The 25,710-nt window shown below is 44.0% G+C and overlaps 2 protein-coding genes across 4 annotated transcripts in view; one reads left to right on the top strand and one right to left on the bottom strand.

The window, feature by feature from the left end:
* Nucleotides 1-25,710, bottom strand: part of TXNL4B (thioredoxin like 4B) — a 68,159-nt gene that overhangs the window by 18,331 nt on the left and 24,118 nt on the right. The window lies entirely within an intron of this gene.
* On the top strand, nucleotides 10,952-14,387 carry LOC129015364 (haptoglobin-related protein). Its single transcript, XM_054453212.2, has 4 exons — nucleotides 10,952-11,135; nucleotides 11,443-11,544; nucleotides 12,304-12,378; nucleotides 13,454-14,387. The coding sequence occupies exons 1-4, from the start codon at nucleotides 10,967-10,969 to the stop codon at nucleotides 14,155-14,157; spliced, it is 1,050 nt and encodes a 349-aa protein (XP_054309187.2). The 5' UTR covers nucleotides 10,952-10,966; the 3' UTR covers nucleotides 14,158-14,387.

The raw sequence follows: 25,710 nt of genomic DNA, 5'->3' as shown, positions 1-25,710 counted from the left end.
CCATACCCAGCTAATTTTTGTATTTTTAGTAGAGACGCGGTTTCACCATGTTGGCCAGGATGATCTCGATCTCTTGACCTCGTGATCCGCCTGTCTCAGCCTCCCAAAGTGTTGGGATTACAGGCGTGAGCCACCGCGCCCTGCCTAGAAACTATTTTAATAGAAGCAAATAGTGCCTGAATGGTCGGTGTCTGTTAGCGAGATGGTGAACTGGCAGATGGCGCCTGTGTGTCAATGCCCATGGCCACCGTCATGCTTTCAGACACCAGTTCTCTTCCAGGTAACCTTCTGGCATTTTGGGGTTTGAGATACCATTTCCTAAAGGTGAATTATCATAAAATACTAGAAATAACCACATAAGTGTTTAAAATTATTGTTAAATACAGTAAGAAATTCTTCTTCAAAAGTTTAGCCTGCATAAGTTTCCTTGTCCTTTGTTTCCTGCTTTCAAGGCCAGACTTCTTTACTCTCTGTGTTTCCCCTACCCTGGTAAACAACCTTCCTGCCAGTCCTTATCTATATAGCCCACATTCCACATCTGCTACCCACTCTGTGATTTACCCCTCCCATCGCAACAGCCTCTCCCACCAAAACTGATCTTCCTGCCTTCCCACCAGTGCAACCACATTCCTGCACTTTTCAAGTTAGCCAACCGGGTTCAGCTTAGATTGTGCAATCCAACTCCAGCCAATGGAGTCAGGACATAGTAGCAGGGACAAGCTGCGTTAGACATAAAAACCTCTGCTTTTCTTTGTTTGGGGTGCTCTCATGGCAACCAGACTTACCAGGAGCTCTCTTCTGCAAAAGTAAATTTGCCTTGCTGAGAGACCTTTTGTCTTTTGTCTCAGTGCTGGTTCTTCTTTGCAGCACCGAGCATTTGTTTCCAACAAATTTGGTGGCCCATACAGGGAAAATATTCTCCTCTGGGAAAGGGTCTTTGATCACCTCTTGTGAGGAGACGCGTCCCACTGCCTTGTTGCAGTGGCCTCACGAGTAAGGAATGGAGACCCACCTGGTGTGATGAATAACCCCAGACTCTCAACAACGTGGGGAGAAAAAGGCTTGCAACACTATGGTGACCAGGTAACTCTGTGCACAGACCAAGGTAAGAAATGTCGCAGGAGCGATAAAGTACATCCTTGGTGGTCAGTATATTCCGGTGGTTGAAAGTTCGTGAGTGGTAACAAGTGCTACTGCTATGTGGAGTGAATGAGTCCGATCTGTGGGTCTGTGGTACCTCATACGGCTTAGCCTTCTTTGAAGGATCCTGATGTTGGGGTTTATATAGTCCTGCCAATGCTAAGCGGGACTTAAAATATTCCTAGGAGGAAAGTGGCCAGAGTGGATGAAGTGAAGGGAGAAGAGTGTGAAGAACCTCCAGGAGGTGGGGCTAAAAGATAGGCAAGAAATCCCTAATATGAGGGATTGAGCCACAGAAAGCTCCAGATAGAAAAAAAAGAAATCCCTAATATGAGGAACTGAGCCACAGCAAGCCTCCAGTAGGCAACAGATCCCTAATATGAGGGATTGAGCCTAGCTAAGACCCAATATGGGAAATACCCCAAGAAAGAGAATAAGAAGGATGAAAATAGTAACAAGGATATACCCCCTGATAGTCCCCTGGGTTTCATGTTAAAATACCGGAAAGATAATGAGAGGACTAAGCACAAGAAGAAGGAGCAAATGATAAAATATTGCTGTTTCATTTGGACCCAAGGTCCCATCCTCAAACCCTCAATCTTCTGGCCAAAGTATGGGTCGAATGAGGATGTAATGTGTCAACTCCTAATCCAATATGTTAACGATAAAAGTCTGGTTTCTCAAAAAGAACTAGACTATGCTCTTTGTTGGAGGCAGGGACCTGTCCTCCTCTTTCCCTTAAAGACAACTAGGGAAGAACCTGACCCAGCATCTCAAATTGAGAAGTCAGACAAGCCAACTCCCACACCTAAAGTCGGCACATGGGATCCCTTAGACTGTCTTCCTCTGCTTACTGCCCCTAATCCTAACCCCCCTACTCCTCAGGCAGCTGCCGCTGCCCCAGATCCCATCCCAGATTCTTCCCCAACTCATGATGTTCCTCCCGCTTACAACCCTGACTCTCAGGGGCAGTCGTCCCAAGAGCCTGTTCATTGCCAACCTAAATATCCTTCCTTAAAAGGGCTCCAACATGAAATAGAGCAGTGTAAAAAGGACATTTAGAACTCCCCTTTTCTTTCCACACCTAAGGAGTCAGCTGTAACTTTCTTCCCTTTAAAAGGGGTACCACAAGGAGGGGAAGTCATTGGTTTTGTGAATGCTCTCTTGACTAGTTCGGAAGTTTGAGGTCTGAAGAAAGAACTTAAGCCACTGCTAGATGACCCCTATGGAGTGGCAGATCAAGTTGATCAATTCTTAGGACCTCAGTTATACACTTGGGTCTAGCAAATGTCTATCGTAGGCATCTTCTTTTCAGGGGAGGAAAGAAGCATCATCCGTAGGCCTGCTATGGCAATTTGGGAACGTGAACACCCTCTTGGTCAAAACGTTCCTACTGTGGACCAAACATTTCCTGCCCAAGACTCCTGGTGCGACAATAACAATGCAGCCCACTGAGAAAACATGCAGGACCTAAGGGAAATAATAATAAAAGGAATCAGGGAATCCATACCCAGAACTCAAAGCTCTCTAAAGCATTTGATATACAACAGGAGAAAGATGAGGGACCTATAAGATTCCTAGACAGACTAAAGGAGCACATGAAGCAATATACAGGTCTGAATTTAGAAGATCCCCTTGGGCAAAGGATGTTAAAGATCCATTTTGTCACTAAAGGCTGGCCAGATGTTTCAAAAAAGTTACAAAAATTGGAGGACTGAGAAAACCGACCTCTAAGAGAACTTCTCAGAGAAGGTCAAAAGGTGTATGTGAGAAGGGACAGGGAAAAACAAAAACAGAAGTCAAAACTGATGTTATGTATTTTCCAGCAGGTGGCTCCAAACCCACATGCTACTAATGAGGCTTCCACGGAGCCAGAAACTATAAAAGGTCCCAAGCCTCCCAAACCCAGTTTAGAGAATCCAAACCTTCAGCTAGAGGACCCAAGTCTACATTTCCCAGGCCCCCTAAAGAGCATAGAAAAGCAAGACCATTACACCATGGACTTCATGTCTAAAACACCAAAAGCAATGGCAACAAAAGCCAAAATTGACAAATGGGATCTAATTAAACTAAAGAGCTTCTGCACAGCAAAGGAAACTACCATCAGAGTGAACAGGCAACCTACAAAATGGGAGAAAATTTTCGCAACCTACTCATCTGACAAAGGGCTAATATCCAGAATCTACAATGAACTCCAACAAATTTACAAGAAAAAAACAAACAACCCCATCAAAAAGTGGGCGAAGGACATGAACAGACACTTCTCAAAAGAAGACATTTATGCAGCCAAAAACCACATGAAAAAATGCTCACCATCACTGGCCATCAGAGAAATGCAAATCAAAACCACAATGAGATACCATCTCACACCAGTTAGAATGGCCATCATTAAAAAGTCAGGAAACAACAGGTGCTGGAGAGGATGTGGAGAAATAGGAACACTTTTACACTGTTGGTGGGACTGTAAACTAGTTCAACCCTTGTGGAAGTCAATGTGGCGATTCCTCAGGGATCTAGAACTAGAAATTCCATTTGACCCAGCCATCCCATTACTGGGTATATACCCAAAGGACTATAAATCATGCTGCTATAAAGACATATGCACACGTATGTTTATTGCCGCATTATTCACAATAGCAAAGACTTGGAACCAACCCAAATGTCCAACAATGATAGACTGGATTAAGAAAATGTGGCACATATACACCATGGAATACTATGCAGCCATAAAAAATGATGAGTTCATGTCCTTTGTAGGGACATGGATGAAATTGGAAATCATCATTCTCAGTAAACTATCGCAAGAACAAAAAACCAAACACCGCATATTCTCACTCATAGGTGGGAATTGAACAATGAGAACACATGGACACAGGAAGGGGAACATCACACTTCGGGGACTGTTGTGGGGTGGGGGGAGGGGGGAGAGATAGCACTGGACGATATACCTAATGCTAGATGACGAGTTGGTGGGTGCAGCGCACCAGCATGGCACATGTATACATATGTAACTTACCTGCACGTTGCGCACATGTACCATAGAACCTAAAGTATAATAATAATAATAATAATAAAAGAAAAAAAAAAAAAAAAGAAAAGCAAGACCAAAAAATCCCAAAACTGAGAGGGGGAAGGACAAGATAAGTGTTACAAATGTGGAAGGACGGCCCCCTTCAAAAGAGAATGTCCCAAATTAGAAAAGGAGAGAGAAGCCCTTCCACTCATGACCTTTGAAGCGGAACAGGGAAGTCAGGGGCTCTGTCTATATTATCTTGAATCCCACCAGGAGCCCTTGATAAATTTGGAGGTGGGACCTACAATGAGCTTATCACATTTTTGGTTGATTCAGGAGCGGCCCATTCCTCTGTTTGTTTTCCCTCATTTAGTATCACCTGCTCTTCAGAAGAACTTACAGTCTCTGAGATAAAAGGGGAAGGATTTAAGGCGAGAATCTTAGAAAATACAGAAGTCAAGTACCAAGACTGAACAACCCATGTTCAATTTTTGTTAATCCCTGAAGCAGGAACTAGTTTGCTAGGAAGAGACTTAATGTTAAAATTAGGCATAGGCCTACAAGTTAGCCCAAAGGGATTCCTTACCTCATCAAACTTACTCACCACTGCGGATGATAAATACATTCATCCTGATGTCTGGTCAAGGGAAGAAAACTGAGGAAAGCTTCGAATTCTCCCAATCCACATCAAGCTAAACACCCCCGCACCAGGAAGTAGTGAGGAGGAAGCAATTCCCCATTCCCTTAGAGGGCATGCTAGGGCTAAAACCTATAATTGAAAGTCTCATTAATGATGGGCTTCTTGAACCCTGTATGTCTCCTTATAACATCCCAATACTGCCTGTCAAAAAATCAGATGGGTCATACCGGCTGGTGAAAGACCTCAGGGCCATTAACCAAACAGTCCAGACCACTCATCCTGTTGTCCCCAACCCTTACACCATTCTCAGCAAAATTCCATATAATCATCAATGGTTTACTGTAATAGATTTAAAGGATGCCTTTTGGGCATGTCCCTGGCTGAAGATAGCCGAGACATATTTGCCTTTGAGTGGGAAGATCCCCAGTCAGGGTGAAAACAATGGTATCAATGGACAGTCTTGCCTCAAGGGTTCATGGATTCACCCAACCTTTTTGGTCAAATTTTAGAACAAGTGCTAGACAAAGTTTCTGTTCCAAAACAATTATGCCTGCTTCAATATGTCAATGATATTCTCATATCTGGTGAGGGTATAGAGAAAGTAGCTGGCTTCTCTACACATATTTTTGACCATCTGCAGTTCGAGGGGTTACGGGTCTCAAAGGGAAAGCTTCAGTATATGGAGCCTAAATTTAAATATTTAGGCTGCTTAATAAGTGCAGGCAAGTGAAGGATAGGGCCTGAACGGGTTGAAGGAATCATGTCCTTACCCTTGCCTCAGACTAAACAGGAACTCAGGAAATTTTTAGGGTTAGTTGGATACTGCCGCTTATGGATTAACTCATATGCCCTAAACAGTAAACTTTTATACCAAAAACTTGCCCAGGGAAAACCTGACCATCTCCTGTGGACTTCTAAAGAGGTCGATCAGGTCAAAGAGCTAAAAGGAAGGCTTATAACTGCCCTTGCCCTAGCCTTACCTTCCCTAGAAAAACCATTTCACTTTTTTGTCAGCATGAATAATGGGGTGGCTTTAGGGGTGCTTATTCAAGAGCACAGAGGCCGCTGGCAGCCCATGGCCTTCCTGTCAAAAATTTTGGACCTGGTCACCTGTGGATGGCCTCAGTGTATCCAATCCATTGCAGCTACAGCAGTATTAGTTGCAGAGAGTAGAAAATTAACCTTTGGGTGGAGATTAACAGTAAGCACACCCCACCAAGTTAGAGCTATTTTAAATAAAATAGCAGGAAGGTGACTAACTGACTCCAGAATCTTAAAATATGGGGCTATTCTACTAAAAAAAGATGAGAGAACACCTATGTCTACATTTAATTGACTACCAAACAAAAGTCAGGCCAGATCTAGGGAAGATCCCTTTCAAAACAGGACGGCACTTATTTATAGATGGTTCCTCCCAGCTGATTGAGGGAAAAAGACAATGGGTATCCAGTAATCGATGGAGAAACTCTCTTTGTATAAGAATAAAGTCAAGAAAATTGCCTAATAATTGGTCTGCCCAAACTTGTGAACTGTTTGCACTCAGCCAAGCCTTAAAGCACTTGCAAAACCAGGAAGGAACCATCTATACTGATTCTAAGTATGCCTTTGGAGTAGTTCATACATTTGGAAAAATTTGGACTGAATGTGGCCTCACTAATAGTAAAGGTCACGACCTTGTTCATAAGGTGTTAATCATCCAAGTACTGATAACCTTCAGTTGCCAGAAGAAATAGCTATTGTCCGTGTCCCCAGACACCAGAAAAGCCTTTCTTTTGAAAGTCGAGGAAATAACCTAACAGACCAGAGAGCCAAAGAAGCTGCTGTTTCCTCCGAAACACCTATCTTTCACTTAACTCCTTGTCTTCCTTCCCCTACTGCAATTTCCATTTTCTCTTCCATTGAAAAAGAAGAATAAAGATAGGAGCCAGAGAAGACCAGAAGGAAAATGGCTGTTACCAGACCAAAAAGAAATGTTATCCAAGCCCTTTATGTGGGAGATCTAGTCTCAACTATATCTGAGGACACACTGGGGACCCCAAGCCATGTGTGATGCAGTTCTCAGGGTCTATGGATGTATAAAAATTTACACCCTAGCCAAACAAGTTACAGATAGTTGCTTAATATGTAAAAAGACTAATAAGCAGATTCTAAGAAAACCACCCCTTGGAGAAAGAGATCCAGGGCTAAGAGCATTTCAAAGTGTTCAATTAATTATACTAAAATGCCCCCAATTGGTCATTTAAAATACTTATTAGTAATAATAGACCACTCTACCCACTGGGTAGAGACTATCCCACCCTTAAGTGCAACCACCAGTAATGTAGTTAAGGCATTAACTGAAAACATTGTACCCAGATTTGGACTAATAGAAAACACTGATTCAGACAATGGAACCCATTTCACTGCACATGTCATTAAAAAGTTAGCCCAGGTACTAGACATAAAATGGAAAAACCATATCCCTTGGCATCTCTCCTCCTCAAGAAGAGTAGAAAGAATGAATCAGACTCTAAAAAGCCACTTAACTAAATTAGTTCTAGAAACTTGATTGCCATGGACTAAATGTCTTCCTATTGCCTTGTTAAGAATCCGAACTGCTCCTCAGAGAGATATTGGCCTTTCCCCTTATGAGATGCTCTATGGATTGCCCTATTTATACTCCACTGCTAACATTCCTATATTCAAAATAAAAGATCAGTTCCTCAAAAATTATATACTTTGTCCATACTCTACTTTCTCTTTCCTTAAGATTAAAGGTCTCCTAGCACAGGCGCCACCCCTGGAGTTTCCAGCACATCAGCATCAGCCTGGAGACCATGTCCTCATAAAAGGGTGGAAGGAAGGGAAACTCAAACCAGCTTGGGAAGGACCCTACCTGGTGCTCCTAAATACTAAGACTGCAGTCCAAACAGCAGAAAGAGGATGGACTCATCACACCCGAGTCAAAAAGTCGCTGCCACCTCCAGGATCATAAACCGTCACTCCAGGGTTCACCCCAACAAAATTAACTCTAAAAAGGGCTTAATAATTACTTGTTTATTTTCTCTTTTCTTTCCAACACAAGGTCATCTTGTCATCAATGTAACTTGGGCTAACCATCCTTTAACCCTTCAGTTTGACGCTTGTTCAGTCATCCCGTGTGGAGACAAGCAAGCTCAAAGGAAGCTGTCTCATGTAGATAAGTACCTATGTCCATACCGTAAAGAGTCAACCAAGTATAAGTATGGAGCCTTAAAAAGTCCCTGTGGTGACTGGACAGATGTTTTGTAAACCACTCGGTATGGAGGGTGGACAGCCAGGCCCCCTTTTTCAAATAAGTTATGGGGACTAAAACAGAAACTCCAACTAATTCATGGTCCCACCCCACCAAATTGTAAGCCACTGCAGTGTAACCTCTCATTGATAATTATAGCTAACCCCCAAACAATGGCCCAAGAACCCAGTATATCCAAACGGTATGGATTAGGAGCAAATGTTACAAACCAAAATCCCATAAAAATCTTCAACCACTGGTGAACAATGATAATTAAAAAAAAATCCATACCCAGAGTCTGGGAAACGAGTGGAACCCAACACTCTCCCCAAGTATAGCAAGCTCAGCATCCTCCTCCCATCTCCAAAACAACCCAACCAAAGTAATGGTTGTAAAGGTAAAAAATTTAAAGCAGACTATAGCCCTAGAGACAGGAGCAAATGCTTGGCTAAAATGGATTAAATATTCCATCTGCACTTTAAACAAATGTGAATGTTATGCTTGTGCTCACGGTAGACCAGAGGCCCAGATTGTCCCCTTTCCACTCAGATGGTCTTCTAACTGACCGGGCATAAGCTGTATGGTAGTTCTCTTGCAAGACCACACAGCCTGGGGTGACAAATCATGTCAAGCTCTTTCTCTGCTGTTCCCTGAAGCTCAACACCCTGAGGGTCAGCCCCCGAGGACCATCAGCTTCTGTTTCCCAATGCCAATTTTACTTTGCGTCAGGGAGAAAACTTGGTGTTCCTTGGAGCCTTAATGGGATGCAGTGAGCTTAAGTCCTTCCAAGAGCTTACCCATCAGTCTGCCCTTAGTCATCCTCGAGCGGATGTATGGTGGCATTGTGGTGGACCATTACTGGACACTCTGCCGAGTAACTGGAGCAGAACATGTGCTCTAATTCCATTGGCTATCCCTTTCACCCTGGCATTTCATCAACCAGAAAAGATAGAAAACAAACACTGTAAAACAAGAGAGGCCCCTCATGGGTCCATTGACTCCCATATTTATATAGATTCCATTGGAGTCCCACAAGGAGTGCCAGATGAATTTAAGGCCCCAAATCAGACAACTGCAGGATTTGAATCCACGTTCTTCTGGTGGTTAACTATAAATAAAAAATGTGAATTAGATAAACTACATTTATTACAACCAACGACGATTTTTTTTTTTTTTGACGGAGTTTTGCTCTTGTTGCCCAGGCTGGAATGCAATGGCGTGATCTTGGCTCACCACAACTTCTGCCTCCTGGGTCCAAGCAATTCTCCTGCCTCAGCCTCCCGAGTAGCTGGGATTATAAACATGCGCTACCACACCGGGCTAATTTTGTATTTTTAGTAGAGACGGGGTTTCTCCATGATGGTCAGGCTGGTCTCAAACTCCCGACCTCAGGTTATCTGCCCGCCTTGGCCTCCCAAAGTGCTGGGATTACAGGCGTGAGCCACTGTGCCCAGCCTACGATTTGTTAATTATATTAGAGATGCTCTTGAAGGGACAGCTGAACAATTAAGACCCACCAGTCAAATGGCCTGGGAAAATAAGGTAGCATTAGACATGATACTAGTGAAAGAGGGTGGAGTTTGTGTCATTATCGGAACCCAATGCTATACTTTTATCCCTAATAATACTGCTCCAGGTGGGACCACAACAAAAGCACTACAAGGTCTTATGGCCTTATCAAGTGAGCTAGCCAAAAATTCTGGACTAAATGACCCCTTCACAAATTTAATGGGAAATTGTTTGACAAATGGAAGGGACTTATGTCCTCAAACCTCATGTCTCTTGCCATCAGAATAGGATTGCTTATTCTTGTAGGATGCTGTGTCATACCCTGTGCCCGAGGATTAATACAAAAGCTCATTGAAACAGCTCTCCCCAAAACCTCCCTCAATCCTCCTCCTCCTTGTTCCAGTGAGCTTTTTCTTTTTGAAAACCATGTAGAATAACAGAGCCAAATTATGTTAAAAGGGTTTAAAGAAAAAATACTGTAAAATATTTAACAGGGGGATTGTTAAATACAGTAAGAAATTCTTCTTCAAAGGTTTAGCTTGTTTAAGTTTCCTTGTCCTTTGCTCCATGCTTTCAAGGCCAGATTTCCTTACTCTCTGTATTCCTCCTGCACTGGTAAACAACATTCCTGCCAGTCGTTATCTATAGAGCCCACATTCCACATCTGCTACCCACTCTGTGAATTACCCCTCCCATCACAACGGCTTCTCCCGGCAAAACTGATCTTCCCGTCTTCCCAGCAGTGTAATCACATTCCTGCACTTTTCAAGTTAGCCAACCAGGTTCAGCTTAGATTGTGCGGTCCAATTCTAGCCAATGGAGTCAGGACACAGTAGCGGGGACAAGCTGCATTAGACATAAAAACCTCTACTTTCCTTTGTTCGGGGTGCTCTCGTGGCGACCGAACCTATGAGGAGCAACCTTATGCAAAAGTAAATTTGCCTTGCAGAGAGATCCTTTGTCCTTTGTCTCAGTGCTAGTTCTTTGCGGCACCAAGCATTTGTTTTCAACAATTATATATTTAAGGAACCTTTGATTATGGAAAATTTCAAGAAGTAGAGGGAATAGCATACTAAGCCCTCTGTTCCCATCTTTGAGTTATCTACATTTTATTAGAAGTATCTTTGGGGTGCCTGAGGGAGGTTTCTCTTTCCTGGAGGGCTTCTGAATTATTGCCAACACACTTTCCTGACTGCGGCCAGAAACTGAGGCCCCCATACCTACGTACCTTTCTATCCCTCTCTGAAGCTTCCGCAGAATTCCCGGCAGGACAGAGCTTGCTGGAAGCTTGGTATGCTCAGAAGCTGCTAAAGTGTGTATGTGGGGGGGTGGGGGCAACTTCTAGGTCCTAGCACTTCCATATATTGATTTTCTTTTCTGGCTGCTTAGTGGGAGGAGTGTGTGTGTATGCATGTGTGTGTGTGTGTGTGTGTATGCATGCATGTGCTGTGAAGCAGGGAGACCAGCTTTCCACTCCTTGTTTTCTCTCTGCAGTGACCTGGGAGCTGTCATTTCCCTCCTGCTCTGGGGACGACAGCTTTTTGCACTGTACTCAGGCAATGATGTCACGGATATTTCAGGTTCAGTCTTTGAGTTGGGTAGGAGCATGCATCCCTGGCACTGCCACATCCCACTCTGACCATCTCGGGTCTGCATTCTTTCTTTGAGAACACACAGTTCCCCATTCTTATCCTGACCTCTGGGCTTTCAGGACTGCCAAGAACATTGGGGATCCTGCCAGAAATGAGGGGAGCTTGAGCTTTTGTTGGCTTCTATTTGGGGTGGAAGGAGATTGATGTGCAGAGCAGCTTCCACTCATCTGACTTTTCATGGGTCTCCGGGAACAATTTCCAAATAGTAAACTCTCTGGCTTCTCTCTCTTTGCAGATGACCGCTTCCCGAAGCCCCCTGAGATTGCGAATGGCTATGTGGAGCACTTGTTTCACTACCAGTGTAAGAACTACTACAGACTGCGCACAGAAGGAGATGGTAAGACCTCGACAACTATCTCTGTGCCCTACATACAAACCCCACTCTGACATTTCCATGATGGGCGGTGCTGAGGTGATTTGCTAGAAAGTTCTTTGCTCTCCTTGGAGCCAGGAGATTTAGATTCTAATAAGCGTTTTGTCACCAGTAGCCATGGCCCTTTGGGCAGACTAACTTTTGTCAGCCTCAAGTTTTCTGTTTTGTTAAGGGGAGGCGATGCCATGCAGCCTACCTCATGTAAATCTCAGAGTCGGATTTACATCTCCAGCAGGAGATGTGGGAAAAGAAGGAATGCTGATGATGCTGTCACCCTCACCTAGCGAGTCTTGCTGTCCTGGCACTGCTCTAAGGGCTTTATATTTATTTGCTCACTTAGTCCTCACAGTGTCCCTCTGAATAGAGTTTATTGTTTTCACTTTGGTGATAAGGAAACAGAGGCACAGACACGTTGAGTATCTTGCCCAAATTCAGGCAGCCTGTAAAAGGCAGAGTCAGGATTTGAACCCTGAGCCCTCCCTGTACTGCCTGGCTGTGACCGCCATGACCACAGTGTGTTCTGCTGGGCTTAACTGGCGTCCAGGCACTTGGCTTCTAGCACAGCACTCTTTCCCTTCCCCCTTCTTGTATTCTCTCTCCTTTCTCCCTTCCTATCTGCCCCCTTTCTTCTTCTTTTTAATTCTTCTCCTTAAATGCCTTCTCACTCTGCTCTGGGTCCAGACTTGACTTCTCCTTTGGCTCATTTCTTGCTTTTTGTTTCAGGAGTGTACACCTTAAACGATAAGAAGCAGTGGATAAATAAGGCTGTTGGAGATAAACTTCCTGAATGTGAAGCAGGTGGGTGCTGAGCACTTATGAGTGCAGGCAGGCTTCCGGGTGGGCATGTCCTAGAGGCACAGCCTTCCAGTGTGGCTTCCTCTGAGCACACAAGAGCCAGGAGGAGGGATGTGGGAGAACCGCAGCTGGCCAGGGAGAGACTTAAGCAGTTAGGTGATGACTCCCTAAGGGTCACCAAGGGTCTTGTTCATTGGGGCCTGAAGGGCACTGGCTGAATCCACTGTCTACACTGCCCACAGATCAGGAGAGCCTGTGCATACAGACAGCCTGCTAGACAGCCCTGGGTCTAAAGAGAAGCAAGCTCCAGGGAGAACAAGTCAAGGGATAACATAAAATCTTAATCCATGGAAGCCTAGCAGGAGGCTGGACATGGGCTGGGACTCCTGCTTCTCATTATTAGTAAGAGTTGTTGCTCTCTTCTTTCCGTCTCAGAACCAGAGGCAAAGGCCCAGCCTCTTCTGCTGTGAGTGGTGTGGAACTGCCAACCTGCCTCGTATTAACTGCAACATCTACAAAATACGAACTCCAGCCAATGCTGCTCTAGATTCCTCTTTCTTCAGAGATAATGAATTATTGTAGCTCCTAGCACTTTCTTTTTTCTTTCTTTCTTTTTTTTTTTTTTTGAGACAGAGTTGCTCTCATCACCTAGGCTGGAGTACAGTGGTGCTGATTCCTGACCTCAGGTGATCCAACTGCCTCAGCCTCCCATAAGTGCTGGGATTACAGGCGTGAGTCACCGCATCTGGCCCCTAGCCCTTTCAGTGAATTTCAGGGAATTGTGAAAATTCCTTTGTTGAGATAATTGTTTAAATATAATATAGTTCACGAGCCAGGGCTCAAAAAACTCAGTATTTCTCATTTCCTTATTTAGAAATAGAGCTTTTTGTAATGTAAACAATTAAAAAAATATTTTAAAACTGCAACTATTGGAAATGAGATGAGCAGGTGGTAAGGGCAAAGCATTTAAATCTTTCTAGTTTATGCAGCAGTGACAGCCGCCCATGCTTTCATCCCTTTCTCAGATGGAAAGGCTCTTGCACATTTCCACTCATGAGTGTCTTGCTCTCCTTGACAGTATGTGGAAAGCCCAAGAATCCGGCGCAGCGGATCCTGGGTGGACATCTGGATGCCAATGGCAGCTTTCCCTGGCAGGCTAAGATGGTTTCCCACCATAATCTCACCACAGGGGCCACGCTGATCAATGAAAAATGGCTGCTGACCACGGCTAAAAATCTCTTCCCGAACCATTCAGAAAATGCAACAGCAAAAGACATTGCCCCTACTTTAACACTCTATGTGGGGGAAAAGCAGCTTGTAGAGATTGAGAAGGTGGTTCTACACCCTAACTACCACCAGGTAGATATTGGGCTCATCAAACTCAAACAGAAGGTGCCTGTTAATGAGAGAGTGATGCCCATCTGCCTACCTTCAAAGGATTATGCAGAAGTAGGGCGTGTGGGTTATGTGTCTGGCTGGGGACAAAGTGACAACTCTAAATTTACTGAGCATCTGAAGTATGTCATGCTGCCTGTGGCTGACCAATACGATTGCATAAAGCACTATGAAGGCAGCACATGCCCCAAATGGAAGGCACCAAAGAGCCCTGTAGGGGTGCAGCCCATACTGAATGAACACACCTTCTGTGCCGGCATGTCTAAGTACCAGGAAGACACCTGCTATGGTGATGCGGGCAGTGCCTTTGCCGTTCACGACCTGGAGGAAGACACCTGGTACGCGGCTGGGATCCTAAGCTTTGATAAGAGCTGTGCTGTGGCTTAGTATAGTGTGTATGTGAAGGTGACTTCCATCCAGGACTGGGTTCAGAAGACCATAGCCGAGAAGTAATGCAAGCCTGGCTGGAAGCCTTGCCTGAAAGCAAGATTTTAGCCTGGAAGAGGGCAAAGTGGACGGGAGTGGACAGGAGTGGATGGGATAAGATGTGGTTTGAAGCTGATGGGTGCCAGCCCTGCATTGCTGAGTCAATCAATAAAGAGCTTTCTTTTGACTCATTTCTGTGTTGTGTTCGGTCTTGAGTCTTTTTTATTTGCTCCTTTATGGTCCAGGGTAGTCAGAAGGTATAGAGTCTACTGGGAGTATGGCAGAAAACACCCCAAACCCACTGGAAATCCCGAAGGTGATACAAACTCTTCCACCTTAGGGAATCATGCTCACTGATTGAGTGCCTATTGAATGCTAGGTCCCAGAAAGGTAACTGTTGTCCTTGTTTTACAGACAAGGAAACAGACTCAGAGATGGTAAGTGAGTTGCTTAAGTTTACATAGCTATGAAACAGTGAAGCTGAACTTTGAACCAGGTCTGTTTGATACAAACTCAGAGCTGTTTTCACTGCATGCTGTTGCCTCTTCAAAGTGAATTAGGAGAAAGGGCATCAGCCTGGTGAGGAAGAGGCTAGCTCAAAATGGGATAGGGAAAAAAGTGTTTTAACACAGACAGTACTTCAGATTTTGGGATCTAACCTACCAGCACTCCAGAAAACAAAAGACAATGATGTAAAGGCAGGATCTCTGGACTTGCTGAGTCCAAATCACAGATTGACCCATACATTTGCTAAGTAATTTAGGTTTCCTGGCCATCAGTTCCTGGTCTCTTCCATGAAGGACTTGAGCCAGCCGATGGCTAATGTCCCTATCAGCAATAACCTTCTGGGACTCTGTAAAGAGTGAGGAGGTAGAGTCCCTGCATCAGTAGAAGCTGCTTTTCGTACTTGGAACAAACCCACCCTTCACCAGGAATCAAATGCAAGCTGTCTGAGCCTCCTCTCCTGATGGCAGGTCATGCTATTAAGGGTCTCCCAGAAGAAAGGTTCTGGACCTCTGATAAATGGAAGCTCTTCAAAAGGAACTTTTTCTTGCTATAAGCCTTCAATATTCTGACCAATCACCACTGTGCCTTCTTCTCATGCCAAAATATGTCCCCTCCTTTGTAGGGTGTAAAACGACACTGACGTCACTCTCTCTCACCAGGGTCTAGCCATCTCTGTGAAGCTCTCCTCACAAGCACCCTGCAGACTCATCAATAAACTTCAACGGGTTAGCGCTAGTAGGCCAATAAGACACACACCTATATTCTAGAACCTGTGAAAGAGATAATAGCCAGAAATTGGAAAATAACAGTCAAACTCTTAAAAAAAAATGCCTTTCAGAACACAGTCACTTACACCTTTGGGTCAGTGGTTTCCTATTCAAAGAGTCAGCTTGTTGAGCTCGTTGTTTTTTGTTCTCTATTTTCAAAGAGTAACTTCCTTATTCTTTGTGTCTCCTTGCCCCTAGTTACGGTAAACGGCCTTCCCACCAGTGCTAATCTATAACTCACATCTATTCCCTCAATTACTCACTCTGCAACTATCCTTCCCGCCTTTACTGTGCCCTAAAACTGTAATGGACAGCCTCTACCTCCCTGCCTACTTAGCCCTATTCAATTTTAAACAGTAGCCAATCGGGTCAGATTAGATTGTGTGGCCCGACTCCAGCCAATGGGGAAAGGGCACAGCTACAGGAGCTGCTGCGTTAGGGACAAAAACCCCCTGCCCCACTTCACTCGGTGTGCTCTTGTGACGCCAGGTGCTAGTGGCACTATTCTGCAGAAGTAAATTGCCTTGCTGAGAAAGCTTTTTGCTGGAGTGTTGATTCTTTTTTGTGGCACCAAGCATTTGTTTTTAACAAATTTGGGGGCCCACCTGGGATTCCCATTCTCCTCCGAGGAAGGGTCTCTGGTCCTCTTCCGTGAGGAGGCGCACTGTGCTGCCTCGTTGTGGCAGCCTCAGGGTAAAGGAATTGAGACCCACCCAATGTGGCAAATAAACCTGGACTTTCAGCAATGCAGGAAGAAACAGACCAAAAACTTGGGGAAAAAAGATCATCACATACTGCGATGACCAGGTAACTCTGTGTACAGACAAGGTAAGAAACGTAAGAGCGACAAAGTATTTCCTTGGTGGTTGGGGTATCTTGGAGGTTGAAAGTGTGTGAATGAGATGCACCATTGAGTGCAAAGTGAGTGGTGAGTCCGGATCTGCAGTTCTGTGGTCACCTCATCTGGCTTAGGGTGGCCCTCCCGTTAAGAGTCTGGGTTGGGGGTTTATACCTACCCGCCAATACCAAGAGGGATGGAACATTCCCGGGAGAGAAGCAGCCAGAGAAGGATGAAGCAAAAGGAGAAGACTGCGAGAAGCCTCCAGCAGGGGACTTGAGCCTCTAGTAAAGGAAGACGAGAAATCTCCAGTATGGGGGATTGAGCCTCATACAAACATCCAGTAGTAGGGAAGGCAAGAAATTTCCAGTAGAGGAAATTGAGCCTCACCCCGAAAGGTGAGAAATCTCCAGCAGGGGAGATTGAGCCTTACCCCAAAACCATCAAGATGGGAAATACCCCAAGTAGGGTAGGGGATAAAAAGGATAAAGCTAGCAACAATAATATTCCCCCGATAGTCCATTAGGCCTAATGTTAAAATATTAGAAAGATAATGAAAGGACCAAAAACAAGAAAAAGCAGCTGCTGTCCCAGACCCTTCTCCTACCCCTGTTGTCCCCTCCTTATAACCCTGCCTCTTTGGAATCATCCCAAGAGCTCACTTACTACCAGCCTAAGTACCCTTCCCTGAAAGGACTTCAACACAAGATAGAGCAATGTAAAAAGAATATTCAGAACTCCCCTTTCCCCTCTACTTCGGGGGAATCAGCTCCAGCTCTCTTCCCCTTAAGGCGGGTGCCCCTAGGAGGAGGGGGCGTTGGCTTTGTAAATGCTCCTTTAACCAGCTTGGAGGTCTGAAACCCAAAAAGAGAGCTTAAGCCAGTATTAGACGATCCTCATGGAGTAGCAGATCAAATTGACCAATTTCTGGGACTTCAGTTATATACTTGGGCTGAGTTAATGTCCATCCTAGGCATTCTCTTCTTGCAGGGAAAAAACAGGCATGATCTGTAGAGCTGCTACAGTAGCCTGGGAACGTGAACACCCTCCTGGCCAAAACATTCCTACAGCAGATCCAAAAAATTTCCCGCCTAAGACTCCTGGTGGGACAATAACAACACAACCTGCTAAGAAAATATGCAGGACCTTAGGAAATTGATAATAAAGAGGATTAAAGAATCAGTACCCCGAGCCCTGACTCTTACCCAAGCACTTGATATACAGCAAGGGAAAGATGTAGGGCCTATAAAATTTTTAAACAGACTAAAGGAACAAACGAGAAAATATGCTGGTCTAGATCTTGAGGATCCTCTTTGGCAGGGAATGTCAAAATTTCATTTTGTCACTAACAGTTGGCCAGATATTAACAAGAAATTACAAAAGACAGAGAACTGGAAAGATAGACCTATAGAAGAGCTTCTGAGAGAAGCCCAAAAAGTAAATGTAAGAAGAGATGAAGAAAAACAAAAGCAGAAGGCAAAAATTCTGCTGTCTACCATACATCAAAGTACCCAGGGGGCCAGAACCTATAAAGAACCTAGACCCCCACTCTCCAGGCAATATAAAGGGTACAAAAGAGTAAAGCCAGCAGAATCAAAGGTAGAAAAAAAAAGAGGACAGAACAAATGTTTCAAACATGGAAAATTAGGTCACTTTAAAAGACAATGTCCCACATGAGAAAAGGAAGAAACCCACTTATGGCTTTTGAAGAAGACTAAGGAAGTCAGGGGCTCTATCTTTCTATCTTGAGTCCCACCAAGAGCCCTTGATAAATTTAGAAGTGGGACCCAATGTTGAGCTTATTATCTTTTTAATCAACTCAGGAGTAGCTCACTCCTCAGTTTGTTATCTTCCATCTAGTGTAACTTGTTCACAAGAAGAACTTTTTATTTCAAAGGTAAAAGGAGAAGGGTTTACAGCAAAAAAAAATCTTAGAGGAGACAGAAGTGAAATACAAAAACCAATCAGCTAGTATCAAATTTCTGTTAATTCCGGAAACAGGGACAAATCTATTAAGAAGAGATTTAATGCTAAAATTAAGCTTAGGCCTCCAAATCAATCATGGAAAATTCCTCCCCTCCCTAAACTTGTTCACCACCACAGACAAAGAACACATTCATCCTCGGGTATGGTCAAAAGACGGGAATCGAGGAAACTACAGATTCCTCCCATTCATGTTAAATTATAAACCCCTAGGGAAGTTGTAAAGAGAAAGCAATACCCTATTTATTCATTTAAAAGCCAGGGTAAATTTAAAACCTGTAATTGATAATTGAAGGTCTTCTCCGTGATGGGCTTCTTGAGCCCTGTATGTCTCCCTATAACACTCCAATACTGCCTGTAAAGAGGCCAGCCATGTCATACTGCTTAGTGCTAAACTTTAGAGCTATTAATCAGATAGTCCAAACCACCCACCCTGTTGTTACTAGTAACTGCCCCTGTCCTAGCTTTACTCTCCTTAGAACTGCCCTTTCATCTCTCCATCAATGTAAACAAAGGAGTAGTCTTAAGAGTACTCACTCAAAAACACGGGGGCCATCAGCAGCCCATAGCCTTTTGGTCAAAAATTCCTGACCCTGTAATCCAAGGGTAGCAGCAACAGCCCTACTAACAGAAGAAAGCAGGAAATTAATTTTTAGAAGGAACTTCATTGTCAGTACACCTCATTCAGTTAGAACTACCCTTAATCAGAAGGCAGAAAGATGGCTTACTGACTCAAGAATTTTAAAGTGTGAAGCTATCCTATTAGAAAGAGATGATTTAACACTAACCACTGATAATTCACTTAGCCCAGCAGGTTTCCTGACTGGGAATCCAAATTTAAAGAGACTCGAGCATGAGTGTTTAGATTTAATGGATTATCATGCTAAGGTCAGACCCAATTTAAGAGAGACCTCTTTCAAAACGGGGCAGCACTTATTTATAGATGGCTCTTCCTGGGTAATTGAAGGAAAAAGACATAATGGGTACTCAGTGGTCAATGGGGAAGCCCTTGCAGAAGTAGAGTCAGGAATACTACCCAATAATCGGTCTGCCCAAACATGTGAGTTGTTTGGATTAAATCAAGCCTTAGAGCACTTGAAAAATCAAGAAGGGACTATCTATACTGATTCCAAGTACGCCCTTGGAATAGCTCACACCTTTGGAAAAATTTGGACTGAACGAGGTCTTATTAGTAGCAAGGGTCAAGACCTGATCCATAAAGAATTAATCACCCAAGTATTAGAGAACCTCTAACTGCCAGAAGAAATAGCTGTTGTCTGTGTCCCAGGACATCAGAAAAGTATCTCTTCCGAAAGCCAAGGGAATAATCTTGCAGATCATATAGCCAAACAAGCTGCCGTTTCCTCTGAAATGCCTGTTTTTCATTTAGCTCCTTGCCTTTCTCCCCTGACTGCAGTCCCCATCTTTTCTTCCACTGAAAAGGAAAAATTAGGGGCCAAGGAAAATTCAGAAGGGAAATAGGTGTTACCAGACCAAAGAGAAATGTTACCCAAACCCCTCATGGGAGACATTCTCTCTCATCTGCATCAAGGGATTCACTGGGGGCCTCAAGCTATGTGTGATGCAGTTCTTAGGGTTTATGGATGTATAGGAATTTATACTTTGGCAAGACAGGTTACAGATAGTTGCCTAGTATGTAAAAAGATTAATAAACAGACCCTCAGAAAACCACCTCTTGGGAGGAGAAATCCAGGATTAAGGCCGTTCCAAAGTATCCAAGCTGATTACACCAAGATGCCCCAGTTGGTCATCTAAAGTATTTATTAGCAATAGTAGATCACCTTACTCATTAGGTACTCATTTCACTGCACATGTCCTTAAGAAATTAGCCCAAGTACTGGATATAACATGGGAGTATCATACTCCCTGGCACCCACCTTCATCAGAAAGAGTGGAAAAGAATGAACCAAACTCTAAAAAGCCACACAACCAAATTAGTCTTAGAGACTTGGCTGCCTTCCCATTGCCCTGTTAAGAATCCAAACTGCTCCTTGGAGAGATGTTGGCTTATCCCCTTATGAAATGTTGTACAGGTTACCCTATTTGCACTCCACTGCTGACATTCCCACGTTCGAAACAAAAGATCGGTTTCTCGGAAACTATATACTTGGTTTATCTTCCACTTTCTCTTCCCTCAGAACTAAAAAGTCTTTTAGCACAGGCACCACCCCTAGAGTTTCCAGTACACCAATATCAGGCTGGAGACCACGTCCTAGTCGAAAGTTGGAGAGAAGGAAAACCCGAACCGGCTTGGGAAGGACCCTACCTAGTGCTTCTAACCACCGAGACCGCATTTCAAAAAGCAGAAAGAGAAAGGACTCATCACACCCAGGTCAAAAGAGCACCACCCCCTCCAGAATCATGGACAGCTATTCCAGGGCCAACTCCAACCAAGTTAAAGCTAAAACAGGTTTGATCCTCTTATATTGCATCTCTTTCTTTTCCCCTTCTATTGCTAATCCTCTCGTTATTAATGTGACTGGGTCAAGTTCACCCCAAACTATTACTTTTGATGCTTGCCTTGTGATGCCCTGTGGAGATTTGCCAAACCAGAGGCAACTCTTCACTTCAAAAAAGTATCTTTGTCTTTCCTGGATCTCCTCAGACTAGAAATCTGTTAACTGGGATGAGTTAGTCTAGGAAGATTTTGATGATGATCCCAGTATGAACGGGGAATCTTGCCCTCCTAGAACAGAATTTTTATGCTGTAGCTGGTCTAATGTCTTATGGACTACCAAGGAGCAAGGATGGACCACCCCAACTAGTAGTTGCAGTTTCCTGAAACCATATATTCATTTTACTAAAGGAATTACCCCCATCAACTGTCAGCTAAACCAATGTAATCCAGTAAAAATTACCATCTCAGCTTCCCAAAATTCTTCCCCTTCATTAAATTGTTTTTATGGTACAAGAGCAGAAGTCTCAGGAACAGACCCTATAGGACTCTTTGAAACGTGCTGTATTGCTCCCCCACCCCCTTCACATCCTTCTAATACATCTTCCAATCAAACCGCTACTCTTCCTCTACCCAGTGATAAAACTAAGGTAGCCATTGTAGAAGTTAAAAGATTTAAAGCAAACCATAGCAATTGAGACAGGGTACCAAGATGCGAATGCTTGGGTGAAATGGATTAAATATTCCATCTGCACTCTAAACAAAAGTGACTGTTACACTTGTATGCATGGTAGGCCACAGGCCCAGGTTGTCCTCTTTTTACTCAGATGGTCTTCCAGCTGACCTGGCATGAGCTGCATGGTAGCTCTTTTACAAGACCTCACAGTCTGAGGTAATGAATTCTGCCAAGCTCTCTCTCTCTGCTATTCCCTGAAGTCCAACACCCTGCGGGTCAGCCCCTGAGGGCCATCCAGCCTCCGTCTCCTGACACCAATTTTTCCTCATGTCTCTCACGACAAGGGGAAAACTTGGCGTATCTTGGAGACGAAAGGGATGCAGTGAGCTTAAGCCCTTCCAAGAGCTTACCAGTGAGTCTGCCCTTGTTCATCCTCGAGCAGATGTATGATGGTACTGTGGTGGACCCTTACTAGACACTCTGCCAAGTAACTGGAGCGGCACTTGTGCTCTAGTCCAGCTGGCCATCCCTTTCACCTGAGCATTCCATCAGCATGATAGAAAAGAAAATCGTAAAAGAAGTGGCCCACATGGGTCCTTTGACCCCCATGTTTATAGAGACGATATTAGAGTTCCATGAGGGGCACCAGATGAATTTAACGCCCAAAATCAAATAGCTGCAGGATTTGAATCTGTGCTGTTTTAGTGGTCAACTATAAACAAAAATATAGATTGGATAAATTACATTTATTATAATCAACAAAAGTTTGTTAACTACACAAGAGATGCCATTAAAGGAACAGCTGAACAATTAGACCCCACCAGTCAGATGGCTTAGAAAAATAGAATAGCTCTTAACATAATGTTAGCAGAGAAAGGCGGGGTCTGTGTCATCATTAGAGTCCAGTGTTGTATTTTTATCCCTAATAACACAGCCCCTGACAGAACAATAACAAAAGCTTTGCAAGGCCTAACCTCCTTATCCAATAAGTTAGCAAAGAATTCTAGAATAAATGACCCCTTTACAAGATGGATAGAGAGATGGTTTAGAAAATGGAGGGGACTAATGTCCTCAATATTTACTTCTCTTGCAACTGTTATAAGCGTGCTGATTCTTGTTAGATGCTGTATTGTACCATGCATTCGTGCACTGGTACAAAGACTCATAGAAACAGCACTCACCAAAACTTCTCTTAGTCCTCCTCCACCTTACTCAGATAAGCTTTTCCTTTTAGAAAACCAATCAAAACAGCAAAGCCAAGATATGATGGAAAGGTTTGAAGAGGAAAATTTATAAAAATCAAGAGGGGGAAATTGTTGGGTACAGTGGGTTCCTCTTCAAAGAGTCAGCTTGTTCAGCTTCATTGTCCTTTGTTCTCTATTTTCAAAGAGTAACTTTCTCGTTCTTTGTGTCTCCTTGCCCCTAGTTACAGTAAACAACCTTCCCGCCAGTGCTAATCTATAACTCACATCTATTCTCTTGATTACCCAGGCTGCAACTATCCTTTCCGCATTTACAGCCTCTCCCTTCCTGCCTAGTTAGCCCTATTCAATTTTAAACAGTAGCCAATCAGGTCAGCTTATATCGTGTGGTCTGACTCCAGCCAATGGGGAAAGGACACAGCTAGAGGAGCTGCTGCATTAGGGATAAAACCCCCCACCCCACCCCGCTCGGTGTGCTCTTGTGACCACACCAGGCACGAGTGGCACCCCTCTGCAAAAATACAGTGCCTTGCTGAGAAAGCTTTTTGCTGGAGTGCTGATTCTTCTTTGCAGCACCGAGCATTTGTTTCTAACATACACCTTTTCCTCTGATAGTTCTATACAGCACTAAGTTTCCAGGAAGAACAAGCCACTCCCTAGTTTTCTTAAAGAATTCTCTGATTGTATTAAGGGCTTCTGGTAAAATAACAGTAAGAGAAAAACTCTGGTGTTCTCTTGATCACTCATCTTCTCTGCCTTCCTCTCCAGCACCACCTCCTGGCCTCAGCCTGTGGGCTTCAGCAACACCCAACTCTGTGTTGTTATCTGACATGCCCAGCTGTCTACACCCCCTGGGTTTTATTTCCTCGGGGGCCTTCTGCTGAAATTTCCTTCCCCTTCCTGTATGAGCACCTCCTACTCTCCTTCAAGATACAGGCACTGCCTCCTCTAAGGACATTTTCTCCTGTCCAGGAGCCATCTGTACTTACATAGCTGTGAGCATAGCATGGGGCATACAGCAGGCACTTAATAAATACTTGTGGAATGGAAAGCAACTAAGATAGGATCAAAAATACAAATCAGGAGATGAGAGAAAGCCCTCAGGAGGAAGAAGACATGAAAATTTTGCGCATGCACATTCTGAGTTTTGGCTGGTGGGGTGAGCACTTACCATACCTCAAATACTGTGTGATCTGGGCTGAAGAACAGAAAACCCAACTAACAGTGACTTAGGCAAAAATAAATTTTATTCTTTCACAGAAGTCTGGAGGGAGGCAGGCCCAGAGTTCACGCAGGAGCTCAATAACATCAGGGATCAGGCTCTTTTTGTTCTTCTTAGCATATCGACGTTTTACCTGATGCTGGGCACCTCGTGGGCCTAAGATAGCTGTTGTAGCTCCATGCATCATGATTAAACCAGAGGCAGGAAGTGTAGGATGGGAGAGGATGCAGGTGGTGGGCTCCTCCTCTCCTTTTGTTTTGTCTTATTCCTGGAGTGACTCCCTCCTTTTATCAGCAGGGACACAAGCAGTGCCCAGCAGCCTTCCCTCTCTGCTGCATGAGCCAGAAGCAAGACTCATGGCACCCCTCCCTGCAGGAAAGGCATGGAATGCAGCCCTTGGCAAACGGGGCTGGACTTGCAGTGACAGTGCTGCTCTGAACAGGACTGGGCTTCTGTTGGCGAGGAGGTCTGCAGCTGCTAAGCAGGTCACAAGTTGCCTTGCCCATGGCTCTCCAGCTCTCTGCCTACCCTCTCCTTCTAATAAGTCAGTTTCAATAACCACCATGAGGTTTGGAAAGGAGCTGTAACTTGCCCACAGTTGCGCCAGGCACCCCTGGAAGAGCAAGAATTCCTCAAAAAGTTATTAAAACAGGCAAATCCCATATAGGTGACATTTCTTTCTAACAATGCTGACATCTCTTTTAGTTTTGAGCCTTAGTAATACAATTTTCTGCCTCAGGAAGAGGCAGCAGCTTCTGGGAAAAATCTGCTCCTGCTAAAGGTGGCTCATTCATTGTTTTACCTGAATAGAGTGGTGGATGGTGAAGGTTCAAATTCTCACTTTTCATATTAAATTTTATAACATAAAAGATAATTAAATGAGCCAAACAGGACAATGTTTAAAAGCCAGAGCCAAAAAGGCTCCAAAATAAAACAAGCTTGTCTGCTCAATTAATTATTTGAAGAGAAACTACGGTAATACAGACTGGAGATGGGAAAGCATGAGGGACGTATGAGTGGAGGAACGGGCAAAGGGGTGTGTGTGTGTGTGTGTGTGTGTGTGTGAGTGTGCACACATGCATCCGGCTAGGGTAGAAAATAAGTACTTTTGCTTCTATGGGAAGTGACTTTCCAGTTCACTTGTGTATCAAATGAACATGATGAAATCAAATTGTACTAGCCAATGTTTGGGAGGGTTCTGTATTAAGAGGATAAAGAAAAACATTAGAAAGAGAAGTTACAAAAATCACCATGGGGAAAATGAACACCAATGACTTGGCTGCTCTGAGGCTCGCAGGGAGTAGACAGTTAGGCATCCCAGGTCATGAGAGAACCAGTGGGATCTTTTCCTCAGGGGCCAGGTTTTCTACATGCAAATCTAACCTCTTCTCCTCTGGGACACATGTTTCCAAAGGACTCCAGAAACACAGCACAGCTGGATTCAAGGTACCGTACCAAGATGTGCCTTTTCCTTCATCTTTGACAGCAGTTAATGTACTAAATGTCTTGATAGAGAAGGTCATATTTGAGAATATTCTTGGGATCAATAGGACTTTGGACAATAAGCTTCCCCCTCATTGCTCCTTGATAGATTACTTCAATCAAATCTATGAAGTCTTGTTTGGTTTTGAAGCTTCCCACAAACTTAGTGTGATCTGGAGATCATAGAAGAGAAACAACTGCTCTAAGAACTTTGAATAATCACTTGTTGAAGACTTTCAGGATAAACAAAATGAACAACAGCTTTGTTATTTTCTTCTTGTCAATGGACTTCAGACATAAAGCCCAACATTAATTTTTCAATCGTTTTTTTCCATTTAGTAAATGACTCAACCCAGTGCTGTGGGCCACTAGCATGAAAGCTCTGTCATGTGAAAAGCTTCAGCTTCAAAAGCTATTGTAG

The sequence above is a fragment of the Pongo pygmaeus genome, chromosome 18, assembly GCF_028885625.2.
Source record: "Pongo pygmaeus isolate AG05252 chromosome 18, NHGRI_mPonPyg2-v2.0_pri, whole genome shotgun sequence".
NCBI lineage: Eukaryota > Metazoa > Chordata > Mammalia > Primates > Hominidae > Pongo > Pongo pygmaeus.
The sequence above is the reverse complement of the archived record's forward strand: the minus strand, read 5'-3'. Positions and strand labels throughout refer to the sequence as shown.

Excerpts from the sequence above, each read along its gene's own strand:
- LOC129015364 (XM_054453212.2), top strand. The coding sequence starts at position 10,967 with ATGTGTGTGTGTGTGTGTGTGTATGCATGCATGTGCTGTGAAGCAGGG. Across the intron at positions 11,136-11,442 it reads TGATGTCACGGATATTTCAG|ATGACCGCTTCCCGAAGCCC; the intron begins GTTCAGTCTTTG and ends CTCTCTTTGCAG. Across the intron at positions 12,379-13,453 it reads ACTTCCTGAATGTGAAGCAG|TATGTGGAAAGCCCAAGAAT; the intron begins GTGGGTGCTGAG and ends TCTCCTTGACAG.